The sequence below is a fragment of the Miniopterus natalensis genome, chromosome 8 (assembly GCF_054644295.1).
Source record: "Miniopterus natalensis isolate mMinNat1 chromosome 8, mMinNat1.hap1, whole genome shotgun sequence".
NCBI classification, from domain to species: domain Eukaryota; kingdom Metazoa; phylum Chordata; class Mammalia; order Chiroptera; family Miniopteridae; genus Miniopterus; species Miniopterus natalensis.
Window position 1 is genome coordinate 9,317,407 of NC_142088.1, and position 18,574 is coordinate 9,335,980.

Here is an 18,574-nt window from a genome sequence, read left to right on the forward strand (position 1 = left end):
ACCTGGCCTGATCCACGCAAAGGGCCTGTTAGGCCCCCCACTCCCGTTCCCTCCCCTTCTCCCACTCCCCGCTCCACTGCACTCCCGGGGCCTCGGAGGGGAACCCACAGTGGGGGCTTTTGTGTCCAAGAGCGGCCCAAGCCTCCCGAGGCAGAAGCTCCTGGGGCGGTCATTTGCCCTCCTCTTTGTTCCCGACGTCGGGGAAACCCGACGGGCCCTCCCGCTGCCCCCAGCGTTGCAGCCCACGGCCCCGAGCTCCTGCCTCCGCGCGATTCCCCCAGTCCCGGGGCGCCCGCAGGCTTACAGCGCGCACGCACGCCGGGGAGCAGAGACCCGGCTTCCCTCGTGGAGTCTGACCAAGTTGGGCAGAACATTGTTTAAAGGTTACCAAGGACTTACCCTAATTTTTTTTTTATGAGCCACTCCCCCCTCCCCTCCGAGATTCGGACTCGCGCCTCTCGTCCTCCTAATTTGCATAAAAATAATTTTTGCAGAACCAAATGAACGTCTGTAGGCAACCAGTTGTCCCGATGGTCATCCCCCCCCCCCCCGCCCCCCCGCCCTTCCGCAAATGTCCGGACCACACTCCCGTTCCCTCCTCTCTTCCCTCCACCCTCTTTCCTCCCCACTGGCCGGGAGTCTGTCCTGAGAGCCCGCCCGCTGGGCCTCGATCTGCCCCCCCCCCCCCCGTCAGGGGCACCGCGGGGCGACCCCACGGCTGCGGGGCTCCCGCCACACCCAGCGCGGCGCCCAGACCCTCGTCCAGTCCGCAGACCCGATCTCCTCCCCACTGATATTCCAGTGAGAACTGCGGCGCCAAAGCTTTTCACCACGAAGCGCGGGGCCCCGCGGACGGTGGCGGCGCGGGGGGCGCAAGGCGCGGCGCGCGTGAACCCCAGCGCTCCCCGGTCGGGGCGCCGCGTCCAGCCGAGGAGCGCGCGGTGCCGGGCCTGGCGTTCTGTCTGCGGGTAAACACGGGGGGCCTTTCTGCGGAGCTGAGGGTTCCTGGCTCGCTCAGGCGTCAGACTGCGTCTTGAGCGTGATGCCTGGGCCCCGGTGGGCGGCCAGGCGGGTCCCTCCAGATGGGGGGTGGGGGGGAAGGCCGAGGTGGCAGATGCCGCCCCCTACAAGGCCACGGACGTTATTTTACACAGACCATAATTTCCCTTTAAGGCCTGCGTTCAGCTGCAAATGATGTCATCTGTTAGAGGCCGGAGAAGCCCACGGGCTGTGACACGCCTGTGCCCGGGCCCACAGCTGTGGGGCTGCGCGCTCGAGGGTGTCGCACAGCCCGAGCCGACGCCACTGCCCCCCGAAAGTAAAGAGGCACGACCCCCCCCCCCCCCCAGCTTGCGGTGCCAATGAAACCGGGGGCAGAGGAAGTGACAAGTTACATTCCACCTTTTAAAGTCAACTGGTCCCACGATCGTCTTCAAAGCTCCGGGTTCATTTCGCAAGCGCAGGGATAGCGGGGCGGACAGCTCGGCTGGTTCACAGAGCTGTCGCAGAGACTCTCGGGCTGCTTTCCGGGGAGTTGTCCTCCCGGAGAAACGCCGCCTCCCAGGCCTGGGCTCGGGGCCGCAGGGACAGGCGCTCGCCTTCCAAGCCCCCCACCGGGCACTCTCCTGCCAATGGGCCCCGTGTCGTGGCCGTATTTGGCACTGGGACTCTGGCCCCCAGGCTCCCGGCAAGGGAAGGGGTCTGGGTGGCGAGCCCCTTCCAGCTCCGGGGAGTGGGGGCCGGGTGCCTTCGGCTTCCCGAGAGACTTGGGAAAGAAGTCGGGGAGGCCCACGCTTCCGAGGCAGGGAAGGAGTGCCTGGAGTGCAGAGCTGGGAGTGTGCTCTTCGAAACAAATCTGGGAACTCTGGAATCACCCGCCCTCCCGAGACCTGTTGCGCGTGGCGGAGCCCCGGCTGGCTCTGGGCCTGGACTGGCCTGGCTGCGAATGGGCCCCACGGGCCGGGAGCCTCAGCCAACATCGCTGCCCTGGCCCTCCGGGTCGGACTTCAGGGACGCCAACCTCAGGGAATTTGGAAGTGGCCCGGCAGCTGTACCGGCCCAGCTGCTGTGTCTCCGGGGTCCTCTGGACGCTGCTGGGAGGGAAAAAGCCGAGCTCACCCCTCTCTGGCCACTATAAACCTCAGAGCCCCCGGTTAGGGGAGAGGCCGGAAAGGAGAGACCCCGGAGCTGCAGGCCCCCAACCCCCCACACACACCCTCGTGGCCACCATCCGCACATTTTTATAGCAGGTGGTGGTCGGTGTATGGGTGCGCGGACTCGAGATCCGCACTCGAGATCCAGTTGCACCGTCAGTACCTCCATTCGAAGGTCCTCCGGCTCCGCCACTTCGGCCGGGACGCGCAACGCGGGAGAACCAGCCCGCAGCGAGCGCGCCTCCGCCGACCGGCCGGCTCTCCGCGGGGACGCCGCGGGGGGAGCGCCGCCCGGGCCCTGGGAACCAGCCCTGCGCTCAAAAACCGGTGAGACTCAGCCCTGGACGTTTTTTCCACCGCTCACCGCCGTCCTGGGTTCCGTGTAGCCGCAACTTGAAGTTCTTAATGCTCTCTAGAAATACACTTTCGGTGCCTCCCTCCCCAACCATGACCGCCGACCCCAGAAAGTGCTCTGTCTGCTTCGCTCAACCTTTTGGAGACAGAAAACTTGGAAAAAGTCCAGGTCCCGAGATGCAATCCCTGAGAAGGGGCTTAAGAAGCAAGGACACAGACTTTGGTGGCCCCATGTGTGCAAAAAGGAAATGACAAAGTTTCCCCCTTGACAAATTGAATCATTTTATATAAAACCAGGTTGAGCAGGGAGGGCTCCGTCGTCTGCAGCGTCTTTCCTTTGTGCTATGAATGCACATGGGGCGCTACCCCCTTGGGTGGGTGAGGGGATGTCCAGGATTTTTCGAACATCTCCAGAAGCCTCTTCTAGCTGCTCCAGGTCAACCAAGCCTTTGGACATCGGGCCCAACCCAAAGCGGCCTGCTTTCCCACTTGTGAGTGAATTTTTAAAGGGCCAACTTGCAGAACACTGAGCAGCTACTCCCCCCCCCATCTTGCCTTCTGAGTTTGCCTTAATTAAGGGGTTGGGAAGTGGGGTTGGGAGTCCGAGTTCACGTAAAAACTGTCCAAGGAGTTGGGGAAGCGTGGGCGGAGAGAGAGGAGTGGAGAACTCCAGCACAGGAAAAATTTAAAAAATCGTAAAAGGCAACGGGGGAACTTGAAGCCCAGAAGTCATTGTTTCCTTTATTTCAAAGGGAAAAACCTGCCCGATTCCCATCCTTTTGATTGATTAAGGCCCTGAATGCCTCGCCGTCCCGGAGTGACAGTCCCTGAATAGACTCGGGCGCGCAGAGCGCAGTGCAGCGCGCGGGGCTGGCACTCGGGGTGTAAAGGAGGCGAGTTCGCTGGCACTTACCAAGTTATAAATAAAAGGCTATGCACAATAGTACCTTCTCTAAGGACAGACAGTCTTTACAACACTCCTGGCGTCACATCCTGCTGGGGACACTTCAGCTCCTAGCCAAGACTTCACTCCTTTTATTTTTCCAGCACTTTAGTCTGAATACCATAATAAATTCCTGAGAACAAACGCCGCAGCCGGGCAAAACCTGCACGTATAGGCGCATCTCTGCCGGCGCGTTGGGATCTATACGTCGAGATTTAGAGCTGGGGCTTCTCAGACCCGGGGTTTCAATCAAGAAAAGGAGACAGTGTTCTTCCCCTCTCCTCCCCTCCCCAGCCTTCGAGTAGCAGTGCTGGGGCCTCCCCGCGTCTGCGGGGCTTCACAGTACCCCTGCCCCCAGACGGAGGAGACAAAAGGACCGATCAGCTCTGCCTGGACTCCTCCTGGGAGGAACCGCTCAGGGAGGACCCCTTCACAAGCCTAGGCCAAGCAAGGGGCACTGACCAGAGGAAGGAAGGCCGCACAGGTCTGGGGGTTCCCAGTGCCTTCTGATGCAATGGTGCCCCCTTCAGTGGCAGTAAGCCAAGAAAAATGTATGTGTGTGTGTGTGGGGGGGGGGGGGAGTGGGCGAGGGAGCCACAAGTAGAAAAACATAGACACCCAGAGAGAAATAGAGACACAGAAAGGCACGCAGAGATACAGAGAGAGACAAAGAGACAGAGAAATAGACAGCCAAGGAGAGACACACATGGAGTGACAGACAGAGACAGAGACAGGGGCCCCTCCCTACTCTCAGCAGCTGTCATCTCCCTCGGGCTGTCTCTCGCAGTTTCCACGGGTCTCCCAGGGAAGGGGCGCAGCGCGGGTCCCTCCGGGCCAGGCGGAGGCCTCGGCACCTCCAGGGATGGGAAGAGAAAGTTGCCGCTGTCGCCCAATCAGCGCGTGTCTCCGCCACCCGGGACGGTCTCCCCGTCGGCCAATCGCAGCTCAGGGCTCCTGACCAAGCTTTGGGTGAAAGAACTAATAAATGCTTGAGAGCCCAGAGCCCCGCACTCGGTGTCACGACAGCGGGAGACTCCAGCCGGCCGCGCTCCCGGCCCACCCCCGTCCCTGGCTCTCCGCGGCGCTCGGAGCCCCCTCCCCTGCGCCCCCGGCCGCGGGGCCAGTCGCCCAGACTCCCACCAAACTTTTCCGCCCGGGGCTCGAGATCCCGGGCTCAGGGCTCCCCAGCCCGGTTCCATTCCACCTCGAGCCTCTCCCAGGACTAGGCGCGAGCGGCCCCCCTCCCCACGGCCCTCCCTCTCTCTCCGGCCTCTTTGGGGAGGGGCTCTCCACGCTCCGGGGAGCTCCCGAGGGTCGCCAGCGCCGCGCTCGCCTTTTATCTCGCCTTCACCTGGATATAATTTCCACGCGAAGCTGCCCCCAGGATGACCACGCTGGCCGGAGCTGTGCCCAGGATGATGCGGCCGGGCCCGGGGCAGAACTACCCGCGCAGCGGGTTCCCGCTGGAAGGTAAGCGAGGGCCTCAGCGGCGCCCGAGCCCGGGCTGGGCCCGGGCTGCTCCACGCTACCCGGGGTCTCCTCAGGCTCCCCTAGCGCGCCCAGGGACCCCATTCCTGAGCACCCCGACCCCGGGAGGGAAGTGTTGGGGCGAGATCTGCACCCGATTTTCTCTCTGCAAGTGGAGCGTGGCTCTCTCCGAAAGCCCTTTCGCAGCTTGGCGGCCAGGCCTGCTCCCAGCGCGTCCACGTTGCCTGTTGTTTTGGAAAATCCACGGTGGGGAGGGGATGAGCCGACTTCTGAGCAACAGGAAGCAACTTCTCCGCATTTTGCCCACCCAAAGGCGTCTCCAAATTGCCCCGGCTTTGCCCATACTTGCTAAGCCCTTGTTAAGTTCGGGAAGAATTTTCTTGGCGGTGCAAAGTTGTGGTGGCGAGGCCCTGCGACAGACACCGTGCTTGGGATTGTTGGTATTAATTATTTAGAGTCTCGTTTTTCTTTAGCGGCATCTGAAAGTTTCCGTAACCCCTTTGGGAAACTGCCTGAAGGTCAGCTTGAAGGTTCTGGCATTCCCAGGACCAGGGAAGTTTTGCAAGTCCAAGCCCTTCTGACAGTTCGAGATGCAGGTCGGGTGGCTCCTGCCTTCCACCCTGGGTCCAGAGTAGAATGTAGTACCCAGAGCATGACTCCAGGCCAGGGGGCCAGGGAACAGATCTGGTCTCTCCCTGCCCGGAGGTGTAACAGGTGACGCGGGCTGCCACCTGCGGCCTCCTTCTGGGACCCTCTTTGATCCTTGGCTGCTGCACTCTGAGCTGGAAGTCCCAAAGGCTGTCAGCTCCTCCAAGTCCCTCTGGAAGGGAGCAGCCCAGTTGGACAGGGTTTGGTGTGAGCGGAGTCCAAGCAGGCCTGAGCCTGGGTGAACTTCTGTCTGCCAGGAGGCTGTTTCTTGAGCAACACCCACTTTGTGCCAGCCACAGGGTCACCCCGTTCACCAGAGTTGCCGCCTTACCTGGACAGAAAGAGAAAACAGCTTCCCGGGGACAAGTTATTTGGCCCTGGTTGTACCTTTCACACAGCAGCGCCTGGCCCTGAACTCCTTAATACTTTGAACAAATGTGATTGAAAAAGGGGCTGGGCCGGGAGCTGGAGGTGAGCGGTTTCATGGCTGAGCCTGTAACCTTCGGGTTGGCCAAAGGAGCGGGAAGTTCCTGGGCTCCTCTTTCCAGCTGCCGCTCCCAAGTCCCCTGAAATGACTTTCCCTTTGCGTCTCTTTTCACCTTCTGCCCCCAGTGTCCACCCCCCTCGGCCAGGGCCGGGTCAACCAGCTCGGCGGCGTGTTTATCAACGGCCGGCCGCTGCCCAACCACATCCGCCACAAGATCGTGGAGATGGCCCACCACGGCATCCGGCCCTGCGTCATCTCCCGCCAGCTGCGCGTGTCCCACGGCTGCGTCTCCAAGATCCTGTGCAGGTACCAGGAGACGGGCTCCATCCGTCCCGGCGCTATTGGCGGCAGCAAGCCCAAGGTGAGCACGCGCCGGCCCTGGAGGCCTCTGCGCCCGCGGTCTCGGCGATGGAGGGGCAGGCTGGGGGCAAGGGCGGCCATCTGGGGCTTTCCTAGGAGTTATTTTTCAAGTCTGGGGAGGGGCGTGCGTGTGTGTAGGGGTGCGCGCGTGTGTGGTGAGCGTGGGGGGACTTGGTTGCTGCCTAAGCCGAGATTCCTTGATAAACACTAAGGGAAAACTCCATCCAGCCCGTTTGTAAAGAAAATACAGCATTTTAAAAAATATGCTGAGTCCTGTAATTCCTCAGCACATTATTTTGATAGGCAGGCACCGAACTGTGTGTCCACTTGTTGCTGGGTTCTTCTGGTATCTCCCCAGCTCCCACCCGCGGCACTGCCGTTTCCGAAGCTAATCGAAGGGGCCACTTCGGCTCTTTTCATGGTCGCTCTCCCAGCTCCAGGCCCCAGTCTCGTCCAGTCCAAATTGTCCTCAAGGGGTCAAAAGCTGAGTGATTTGTTTTCTTTGTCATGAGCTCTCGTGACTTGGCGTTTTAAAAAGCCGTTTGGTGCTATCCTCAAATCATTTTGGTTCCCTTTAAAAAAAGGAAAGAGAGTCCCACTGGGAGGGCCGAGTGGGAGGGGGTTACACCTTCTCGGGTCTGCCTTCTCTTCTGGATGTGGGGAAAACGCGGTATAATTTTCTAGCTGCCACGGGGCAGAATCAACAGGAGCGTTCTGGTAAACTTAAGACTTCCGAAGACCCTCCTCTCCCTCTCCCTCCTCAGTGCCCTTTGCAACCTCTCTAAGAATCTCTGGAAACTCTTTTAATTGGAAAAAAACTAAGAGCCAGTTTCTCAAATGATGCCTAAGTGTTATCCACTCAACTAAATTTTCAAAACCTAGATGCTCGCCTTTAGCGGATCATTTTCCTTTTCCCTTTAGCCGAAGTTGGTGCTCCTCTGGCCAGGCAGACGTTGCAGCGCTCACTTGGTGTGTCCGCTTCTCTCTCAAGCATTTCTTTTTTTAGTTTCGTTTTCGTGTTGATTTGGTGTAAGGAATTGCCTTTCCGTATTTCCAGGGATCGGAAGCTGCACCCCTCTTTCCCATTTATCCTGATTGTCCTTGTTTATCCGGGGTGGTGGAGGGTCCTCAGATTGCTTCGGGGTAGGATGGGGAAGGATGACTTTCTGCCTGGTCCTACCTTAACCTAAACTGCCTTGAGAGTCGGGGTCCCTCTGCTCACAAGGGGGCCCTCCCCAGGGGGTGCAGGAAGAAGCATCCTGCTTGGCTCGCTGGCCCAGAGGACTGGGTACCAACACCTGCCTGCCTGTTCTCTTAAAGCAGGTGACAACGCCCGACGTGGAGAAGAAAATCGAGGAGTACAAAAGAGAGAACCCGGGCATGTTCAGCTGGGAAATCCGAGACAAGCTGCTCAAGGACGCGGTCTGCGACCGGAACACCGTGCCCTCAGGTACCAGGCCCACTTGCGTCTTCCTGCGGCGCAGCCGTCAGTAGCGATTTCCCCGGCGGGTCACCGAAGCTGTAAGCACCCCAGGGATCGATTGGGCCCTCGGGAGGCGGCTCTGAAATATGCACGAACCAGGCGCGAAGGGAGCCCGGCTGAGCTGCGGGTCCTGAGGTCGGGAGCAACGCAGAGGGCGCCCTGAAGAGGTTTTCTGTCGGGGAAAACGGCAGGAAACGCGCGGCGGGGGCCCAGCGTTTATTAATATTGATGTTCCCTTGTAAAGAGAAACAAATGTTTTGGTAACCCCCATCGACGGGACATGGGGCCTGGCCCCCGAGGCTCGGCCGCGTCCGCCGCCGTGGGGAGGCCCCGCAGCGGGCCCGCAGGGTCCCCGAGGGTCCCCGGCACCGCCCGGCGCCGCGCCCTAGCCGTGGGTGGCGCGGGGAGGAGAGGGGCGCGCAGGCCCAGCGCGAGGGCGCGCGGGAGAGTTTGTTTTTAATTAAAAGGGAACTCCCTTTCCCCCCTGCGAGAACGAGATATTTCAGAGCATGGATTTGTTTACCACACTGGAATCTGGAAAAAATAAGTGTGTGTGTGTGTGGGGGGGGGTGGTGAGTGAATTTTCTTTTGATTTTTACAATAGGAAACGGTTCTGCAGTTGAAATTGAAACCCTTTATAGCCTTAAAAAAAAAAAAAAAAGTTGAATTGCTGGGGAAGGGTCCGCTGCGGTTCTTCCTCCCGGAACGGGCGCCGCGGAGCCCGCCCAGCGCCTGCAGGTGGTGGTGCTGAGGGCAGGGTGGGCTGAATGCGCTCGGATTGGAGACCTAGAGCCCGGTCCATAGAGTCCAGAAGGGGGACGTTTCCTGCTGGGGAACAGGGACAGAAACGGCGGTTCCCGGGCCTCGCTTGGAGGTGCAAGCTTCCCAGGCTCCGGTCTCCTTTTCCCTAGATGCTGATTTTGGGACTCGGGGGGGGTTCGAATGGGAGGCTGGGGGCGGGGTGGGAGAAGAACCAGGAGGCCCCCCCACAGGGCAGCGGCTCCTGGGCGCGGACTGGGGGAGGGGGCCCCTCCTGCCCAGCCTTGCGCATCTCAGTGCTCTGCGCTCCCTCCCCCCTCCCGTCCCCAGTGAGTTCCATCAGCCGCATCTTGAGGAGTAAATTCGGGAAAGGCGAGGAGGAGGAGGCGGACCTGGAGAGAAAGGAGGCCGAGGAGAGCGAGAAGAAGGCGAAACACAGCATCGACGGCATCCTGAGCGAGCGAGGTAGGCGGCGGCGCGCCGAGGGCCTGCGCCCGGGCGCTGGGGGCCGGAGGCCGGCGCGGCTCCGGCCGGTGGCAAGGTCTCCGCGCTCCTACCCGGCGCGCCCGGGTAAGAGCCTTCAAGTGAGAGACGCACTTGCAATCCAAACAAATTTTTTTTTTCTCTGTTCTGCTTACTTTCTCTATTTTATAAATCTTTCTTCTGCTCCCCGGGAGTGTAAAACTCGGAATTGTGTTTTAGGTGCGGGGCCACGGTCTTGCCTTCGAGCGCACGGGACGGGGCGTCTCCGAGCGGTCGCGGAGGTGGGGGTGGGGGGTGTGGCTGTGATCCCCCGGAGGTTGAAAGCATTTTTGCGCCCTCAGGAAAGGCCTAAATAGCCAGAGTTTAGCGCAGCAGAGGAGGGGGGAGGGGGGGAGGGAGGGAAGAAGGGGGGGGAGAGAGGAGACTCTGGGTACTTGGATAGGCAGTGGGCCCTGAAAGTTGCCCCACCTCAGCTACCCTATAAATGCGTATGTGTAAGTTGGCTGCTTTGTTTCAGATACGATGGGGTTTGATTTGTGTGTGTTTGGGAAGTAAAACCAAGGGGGTCTGGGTTTTGGACGCAAGGGTGCGGACTACCTGCTCCTTGTTGGCTGCGACCTGTCAGCATCTGGAGAAAATCTCCCCCTCAGAACCATGAGTGCAGCCCGCCTCCCCTTTCCTGCCGCCGGTCCACTTCCGACTCTAAGGGCCTCTACTTGACCCTCCCAGAGGCAAGTCAACCCCTTGGAGCTGAACGGGGAAGGGTGACTGCTCAGAGGAGTCCCGGCAGATTTGCACCTCAGCAGTTTTGGACTTGGGGATGGTTGCACTTCTTCAAGTTCCCAAAGGGGTCTGGAGTCCCCGGGTGTCCCCTCCTCCCTCCTCTGGCGGTCTCTTACTTGGGGCCTGGATTTTGTAAAGTGGAGTTTTGAGTTGGCCTAGAAGGTGAGGTGACTCTTCAGGTGGGCTTGGAGTGATCACCACTGACCAGCTGGGGCCACGGCCCTCAGCCTGGTAGGACTGTGGACAGTCTTCCCTTTCCCTTTCTTGCCCAACCCCTGGGCAGACCGCTGGCCTTTACAAACCAATGCAAAATCTGTGCACAACCTCAAAAGGACACTTAGATTTAGACGGTACAAATCCAAATGGCTGATTTTGGGGATAAACAGAAGCCTAGAGGCTCTGGCACACACAGGCAATCACGAAAAAACACCCAAAGCCATGGCAGGTTGCTTCCCTCCCTTTAAAGCAGGGCGGCCGGGGGGTGTCTCAGCCTCAGCCTAAGCCTGTCCTTTTAGAGGGGTGCCTTCCTTTCCCAGCCTCTACGAAGACACCTCGGCTCTCATTCCAGGCCTACATACAGCGCGGAGGTGCTGGGGGGGGAGAAAAGTGAGAAGCTAGCCAACCCCCAACCCAGCAGCCCCTCGGGTAGTGGGGCCAGGAGCCCAGAGCATCCCAGAGACTCCAGAAGGGGGGGGGGGGCGCAGCTTTGCTACTTGTTGCCTGAGGCGCCCGCGCTGCAGATCCGAGGCTTCCCCGCAGCACAGGCAACCGAGGCCCAGGAGACAAAACGCCCCAAATGAGCTGGTCAAACATTTGTACAACTTTTCCAGCTTTTACAAAGAAGGCCTTCTCTACACAATCTACACTTGGAGATGAACTTGGGAGACAAAGCCTGGAGAGTCCATTGAAACTCACACTTTAGCTCGGCCCAGACAAAGCTCTGGCTCGCAGCAGCTTGAAGTGAACAAAGGAAGGCAACCTTTTTATAATTCAAGGAGAAAAGAAGAGAAAACAGCCCCACAAAGGGCGGCGAATAGACATTATGGGCTTGCAATGAGGGATGAATTATTCAATGAGCCCCAATGGCTGCTGCGCCAGGAAGTTTTATGGACTCTCCAGCGTGGAAAAAGTGGCCATTTCACCTACAAAATGTTCCTAGTCTTTTGGGCCGTCTAGCTGGGTCGGGCTGCCATTCAAGGGCAATTGCTACCATTTTAAAAATCAGGGTGTTTTCCCCGGCGGGAGCTGTACCGCTGAAAACACTCAGGCGCACACCTCCGAGGCTGAGGCCTAATTTAATTTGGGGTTGTCAAAGATGACGCAGCGCCAGTCTCTCCAGCGCCTCCAGCTCCTTTAACAGATGAACGCTGGAGGGCAAGAGGGGCCCAGGGAAGGGACAGTGAAGTGCAGTCTGAAGGGAAGCTTAGAAACCTCAGAAAATTCCCTCTGGTGTTTGGCCGCCAAACGACACAGGTCGCCCCGCTCGCAAAATGGAATGAATATCGATAAGGAGCTCTGGGCGCCCTGGCGGAGGAGCTGGAGGCTGGCCGAGAAGGGGCCTTTGGGTGCCCTGACCAGGCGCCGTGCTCTCTGGAGGTCCCAGCTTCCTCGTGGGCCTGGAGGGTGCAGCGGAGACTGACTGTCAGGGGAACTCCCCCAGCTTGCCCTCGCCCCTCGCCCAATCCAGGGACAGCGCAGCGCGCCGACGTGGAGCGCGCGGGCCCCGGCGCCCCGGCGCTGCGACCCTCCTTCCAGCTCCAATGCGCGCGGGTGCGAGGGGAGGGGAGGGGAGGGGAGGGGAGGGGAGGGGAGGGGAGGGCGGCCAGGGGACAGTCACCGCCCCCGCCGCCCGGCTCCTCGGCCCGCGCGGAGATCCGAGCAGGCGCAGCCGCAGGAGCCCAGCCCGGCCGCAGCCTCGGGGGCGGTGGGTACGGCCCGCGCCGCGGCCCCTCAATGGGCGCCTCTGTTCCTGCCGCGGCGCGGCCGAGCGGGCCCGCGGGCGCCGCCACAATGGGCCGCCCCCCGCGCCCCGCGCCGCCCCCCTGCGCCCCGGCCGGCTCGCAGCTTAGCTCGCCGGGCCGCGGCCGGCTCAATTGCCTCCTTTATGTCGCTCTCACTTTCATCTGGACGCAGCCCGCTCCCCCTCCCTTCGCCTCCCCCCCCTCCGTTGCCTGAGGCTCACATTAGTGAGATTTCTGCAACCTCCCCCCATTTTTTTTCTTATTTTAAAGAAAGCCCTTAACACAAAAGCAGTGACTAATCAATGGAAACTGCTCCCCCATCCCCTCCCCCTCCCCGCCCTTCCCCCTCCCCGCCCCTCCCCCGCTCCCCTCCCCCGCTCCCCTCCCCCTGCTCTCCCACCTCCCCTCCCCCTCCCCCCGCCCCTCCCCCCGCCCCCGGCCGGGTGACGCTTTTCCTGTCTGAGTTTGGGGAGCGTTGTCGCCCCGCGCCGGAATGGAATTACAGGACAGATGAGGACTGTAAACGGACACGCGACTGCGAGACGGTCGCTTAAATGTTTAGATGCAACGCTACAATCGCTGACTTGTTGCGGCGGCTTTGAAACGGCGCTCGGGGGGGCGGGGAGAGGCCAGATGGACAAATTGCTGTTTTGATTGGGGCTGCGGACACACTTTCACAGGGCTCTCCCCCGTTCCCGTCGCGGGGAGCGTGGGAGGTTTGCCGCGATTTCCAAGGCCGAGCTGAGAGACCCCGAGCATGGGTCGGTTGGGGATGACTGTATCTCTTTTCCTTGTTGACGTTTAGGAACAGCGGTGCTGTTTTTCGTTGTTGCTTTTTTTTTTTTAATTTAAGAAAGTCAGGGAGACAAAGGTCGTGCTCGAGCCCGCCCCTGTCGTTTGCGCGCGGGGAGCCGTCTAGGGTTAAGGAGATGCAGGTCGGCTTTCCCGCGGGGCGAAAGATGCGGCGGGTAAAGAGCCCGCGCGGGTTTTAAAGGCCCTTGAAGTATTTCGTGTCCAGGGGAATCATGAAAAGGGCACTTTGTCATCGACGGCAGCGCCGCTGAAACAGAGGGGAACGGAAGGCGGTTTCTTTGCCCCCCCCCGCCCCCAGTTAGCAGGGAAGGAAGGACATTTTGGCGCGTTTGGCGCGAGGCGAGGGGGTGGCGGACGAGCTCTCCCACCGGTTACGACCCTGGGGTGGGCGCGCTCAGCCCCGCGGCGGGGAGCCCGCTCCCCAAGTCCGCTGGTCAGACTCGCGAATTTGACCCCAACGGCGTCCAAGTCCTTAAAGTCCGTATTTTCCGAAGTCCTCGAAACACTCCCGCATACAGTTAAAAACAGTTAAAAATGCACTGGAAACAGCAGGACCCGAATTCAGTGGGACCCTCACGCCGCGCCCTTTGCGAGAACCAGGCGGTGGCGATTTGCGCGCCCCAAGATGGAACAGGAGGCGGCAGAGTTGGGGTGCGGGCTTTTCTCGCTCGCTTGTCTGTGTCGTCGGGCTGGCTGCTGTGTGTTTACTTTCTAGCCTTACTGCAAACACGCAGATTTTCTCATGAACGCTTGAAATCGGGTGTTTATGCGGTGGCTTGATTTGATTGTTGATAGCACCGGAACGGGGACGGGGCGGGGGGGCGGACTTCCCGTGCGTAATAATTACTGGAGGGTTATTTAAGAGTCCCCAGGGCGGTGCCATAAAACCACCGGGGCGCTGAGGCGGAACCAGCAAGTGCGCGCGGGGTCCGCAGCCGGTGCGGTGCGCGGCGCGCGGTGTGCGGTGCGCGGCCTCAGGCAGGTGGACAGGAGCGTTGCCCCTGGACCCAGCTCCAGCGTCCACGAAGGCATTTATTAATTTGAGGACCAAAAAAAAAAAAAAAGCCTTCCTAGGCATGAGTGTAAATGTTTTAAGTCGTCCATAAGTAAGTAACCAGTGAAAATAAAAAGCCACAACAGCAACACACACACAAAGGACGTGAGCGCGAGAGAGTGGCCGGGGCTGGGTGGGAGAAGGTTCTCTCCGCGGGGTTCTACTGCAGGGAACTTCTTCAGGCGGGTAAATGAAGATTAAAGAACCATTAAGAATGTAGATCTAGAACTAACAAGACACTACAAGGCAATTAAGCGGTGGGTGTAATGCCTTATCTCTCTGGTTGCTCTGGGGTTGTTTTACAACTAGGAATTAAAATCTGAAAAGGAAGTTTTCAGCAGCTCTGGCCAAATATTGATTAAATAGCTGTTTGCTGATACCATTGTTGGGCATTAAAAGGCCGGGATCTCGGCCCCTCACTGGCCGTCTTCTATTGAGAGGGATTCTTAACCACTGAGATCAAAGTGGGATCATTCCAACTTATCTGTCTTGGAAAATCCTTTTTGTCCGAAACCTCTGAGGATTGACCAAATTCTCCCTAAGAAATGGGAACCGAAACCAGCTACACGTCGTGGGTTTGAGGAGGAGAGATTCACGGGGTGTTTTTAATTATCCTAGGGTGATTTCTTCTTTAGGACTTAGGCTAAGATGGCGAATGTATCATCAAATAAATTTCCATTTCGGGGAGGTGGTGGGAGGCATGGAAGCTACTGTCTGCATGTGGATAAGTTTCTGAACCTGGAAGTTTCGCTGAAGTTGCCTTCCCAGCTGGGTTGATGGAAAGGAAAGATGTTGGGGTTTTGGGTAAAACTAAGGAAGCTGAGAGTTATAGTGACTGCATTTCCTCTCCATGTGTTTCCATACTTTTTGTGTTTATAGATGGTTAGATGAGTATCGTGTATGTTTTTCAAGTCCCTATAATGAAGAAGCAGATACGTGTTTGTGTGTACAGTTTGTGCGTCGTTAGAGTTTATTTATAAGTTGGTCACTGGGAATTATGCTGGCGGTAAACTATATCCAGTTGCACAAAATAAAGGTTTATTTTCCTAAGGATTACATCTTCTAGAGTCGTCAGAATTTGAGGTAACAGCGCAGCCTCTCTATTGACACTTAGCACTGCTGTCGAAAGCTAGGAAAAATAGGTCCCTAGATGATTGTAATGATTTTTATTGCGGATGATTATTAGATGAACAATTAGAGGTTTTGGTTTTTTTTTAATTTGATTAAGAATTCAATATATTTGAATAGGTTTTTCTATTAGTATTAGAGCTAACATTCTTGCAAGGGTTTTTTTGGAAATACCATCTCTGTGCTTAATTTGCAAGTTCCAGTGAATCACTCTAAGTGAGTTTATGAAATTTATGCCAGATTCAGGCTTTGGGGATTCAGCTGTGCATCATGGATCTGCCTGCGTGTGGGATTTCCAGGATCCCTTTCTCCAATTATGCTCAATTTTAGTACTAAATAATTGTGCATAAGGCTTTATTTGTATTTCATTTTGTTTTCTATTCTTACTGTTCACTCTTGAACAAGACATATCTTGACATGCAGAGTCAGAATCATTAGTGGATATTTTCTAATATTTTCTATTATTATCTCCCAATTAATGGGTCATCTACAGTCCTCATTATTGCAATGTAGAGCAAAGAGCAACTGCCTGAAATAGGTTGAGTTAGAAGTGTGAGTCAGCTCAGATCTGTTATGGGTACCTTCTCCTGGGTGCCGATGCAGCACTAGGGAGTTCTTTGTTGCTTTTTCTACAAGCACATGTATATTTCATATACATACACAGTTAAAGTGGCTTCTTCCGTGACACCCTTGGGTGTCAGGCTGTGTGTTCACATACTGCCAGGGGACAGCAGAATTGAATTCTAAGTTGGGCCTAATCTCAGTACCAAGACAGAATTACTGACTTAAGAACTAGTTTATGTCAGTTATGTCTCAATAAAGGTTGGAAAAAAAATAAAACTTTGATATCATTGTTTTAAAAAATAAAAGAACTGGCTGCGTTTAGCTGGGGAACTGTGATCAGAGGAAGTGAAAGGGAATTTTGGAAGTTGCCAATCCCTTGGAAGATGCACACCAAAGATTTTCTTGGCCTGTTCATGCCAGTCTCTGCTAGAAGAGTGGCACAGCTCAGTTTTCAGCTCTGCCTTGCAGTGTTGGACCAAACACTGAGCTCCAACAGCATTGAGCTTTTGCTGGAATTTGGACATGTCTCCTCTTAGAAAACTTCCACTCAAATGACCTGTGTTGGGATTATGCTCTCAAACGAATAGAAAATAGATCATTTCCAGTTTGTAATTGGAATATGCTCAAAAAGTCCATTAACATTATAAAACATCTATTTAAAAGAGATAAGTTAGAAACTTCACCATTGCCCATGGGAGATATGAAAACCATGGGAAGTATTTGTTGAAGATACTTGAGCAATACTAGGTTTTATGAATTCCTACCCTCAATGTCTATTGTCCTTCATTCCTGGTAAAAACTAAGAAAAGAACAAACAGGTCATTTCTGCAATGGAAGTGGCCACTTCTCTTTTAAAAAGAAATTGTATCTTAATAAAGGGCAGTGGTGTAAAATTGAGAATTTGATTGGATGTACATTTCTCCTAGAAAGGAACATCTTGAGAAAGAGTTGTACCTCGAACATTATCTAAGCAAAGTTTGCAGCATTTAACATTTTGCTGCAGGGTTTTAAGCCAATGACATCAACCACAGAGAATGCCTGCCTTTTGGGCTGAAGCAACTTGATCACAGTAGTCTGAGTTTTCATGTTCTCAGTGCAGGGATTGGAAATTGCATCTTCCCCAATACAATAAATCGGAACTCACGACAGGCAGTGACAAACTAGCTGTAGATTTGTCTCCTTAAACCCATTCAGTGGTTTCTCGACTCTTACGTACTTTCATTTGGCTAGATTTAGTGCATCTACAATAGTACATGAATATCAACTTTCAGCTCGAGCAGTCAATTTCTCACTCATCCTGGATCTAATTCCAGTGGATTCCATTTTAAAATAGCTGATCAAAATGCTTTGTGACAAGGATGACAGACTCTTCTTGGCTGACCAATATAGGATTAAGGGAGAGGAAATAACACTGATCTGCAGCATTTAAAAATTTCCAGGATCATATTGAAACTTCAAATAGTTTAGTTTTATGGAGGTTTAAGTGTAAATTTTCAAAATTTTTATAAGCGGATGGTAGTTATGTTTCTAGAGACAACTGCAGAATTTAAATGTACTTGGCCTTATGCCATTAGATGGAAACAGTAAGTTAGGGTAGACCTGTTAAGAGAGGACAGTGGACTGCTGTGCAGTTTATATTGCAGCATGGAATTGGTTTAGTTTTTGTGGACTTTCGTAGTAAATGCTTACATGGTCACATACAGATGTGCACTTTTAACAGAAAGTCATTATTTGTAGGCTTGTGACTTTTATAAGTCCCCAGATATGTTAAAAATACAACCACCTAGCCTTCTTATCTTCTTATTTTTTTGGCAAATCCCAATATAAGGCACAACTTACCCAGTCAACAGGCACTTGGGCATTGTATGGGGGTATTAAGATCTTCCTTGTTCCTTTATAAGGTTTATATTTAAGAAAACATTTTATTTTTAAGTAAAGACTCACAGAGTCTATCTTCAAACATATATTTAAAAATTCTCCTAATATTTATTTTATTTAAAATTTTTATTTATTGATTTTAGAGAGAGAAGGGAAAGGAGAGAGAGATTTGTTTTCTGCTTATTTATGCATTCATTGGTTGATTCTTGTAAATGTGCCCTGACCTGGATCAAACCCACAACCTTGGCCTATCTGGACAACACTCTAACCAACTGAGTTACCCAGCCAGGGCTTCTACTAATATTTAAATATCATCATGGTTAAGAAGATCTTGGCCCAAGGGTGTGTGCTTGTGTGTGTCTCTCAATTACCATGACTGAGATTAACCTGAACTAAAGAAAATTAATTGGTCCCATTCATTTTATTATAAGAAAAGCAACAGGTTTCTTTTTTCTGAATCCCTACTTGGCCAGTTTCCTGGTAGAGGTTCACTAAAGCAAGTGGGTGTTTCTTGCCTGCTCTGACTTAACGCCCCCCCCCCCCCCCAAGCCCCTTCTCCCGTCTTTGCCTGCCTTACGAGGGCACAGTAGGCCCCGTGAATGTGGTATGCTCTTGCATCAACAATTTTGCTTTAAAATTGGGACCAAGCACACTGCAGGTGTGACCCCTTGAACTTCAGTTTGGACACCTTACAACTTCAGTTTGTAAGGTGGAGCACATCACACCAACTTCCCAGGGCGATATGAGAATAAAATGAGAGGGTGAGAGTTATGTGCAGATTACACCTGTTGTGGGGAAACTCGGAATCTTGGGGAAAAATACCCTCTGAACATGCAGAAAGTGACCAGCCTCCTGGCAGATGGGCCCTGCCCAAGGGCAGATAAAAGCTGAATTTAGGGCTTAGGAGCAACAATGAGGAACCCCCCCCCCCACAACACACACACACACACACACACACACACACACACACTGAAAATCCACTCTTACTGAGTCAAAAAAATGAGTTTATAATGTAACAACTACTTAACGTAATAGATGTTATTGATTTAAAAATACAAACGATAATACTATCCTAAAAGCATCCACTGAGATGTCAAAAGATAGTTTTAAATTGCCTTTTCTGCTAGTTCTACGAAGAGTACTTTTCTCCCTTACATTAACTTGGCTTTTTAAAAAACGTTTCTTCTTTTCAAAATTTTTTTTTTGCACAAGATTTCCCCCATCCATCAGAGGTT

The 18,574-nt window shown here is 54.9% G+C and overlaps 1 protein-coding gene across 2 annotated transcripts in view; it reads left to right on the forward strand.

The window, feature by feature from the left end:
* Positions 1-4,673: 4,673 nt before the first annotated feature.
* The window catches only part of PAX3 (paired box 3), an 86,276-nt gene continuing 72,375 nt past the window's right edge, over positions 4,674-18,574 (forward strand). Inside the window, exons 1-4 of one of the 2 annotated variants that reach the window (XM_087819371.1) lie at positions 4,674-4,920; positions 6,199-6,434; positions 7,754-7,883; positions 9,006-9,140. In XM_087819371.1, coding sequence (XP_087675497.1) covers positions 4,836-4,920; positions 6,199-6,434; positions 7,754-7,883; positions 9,006-9,140 — 586 coding nt within the window. In that variant the 5' untranslated portion in view covers positions 4,674-4,835. The remainder of the gene's footprint in view (positions 4,921-6,198; positions 6,435-7,753; positions 7,884-9,005; positions 9,141-18,574) is intronic. The other variant, XM_087819372.1, reaches the window with a different exon arrangement.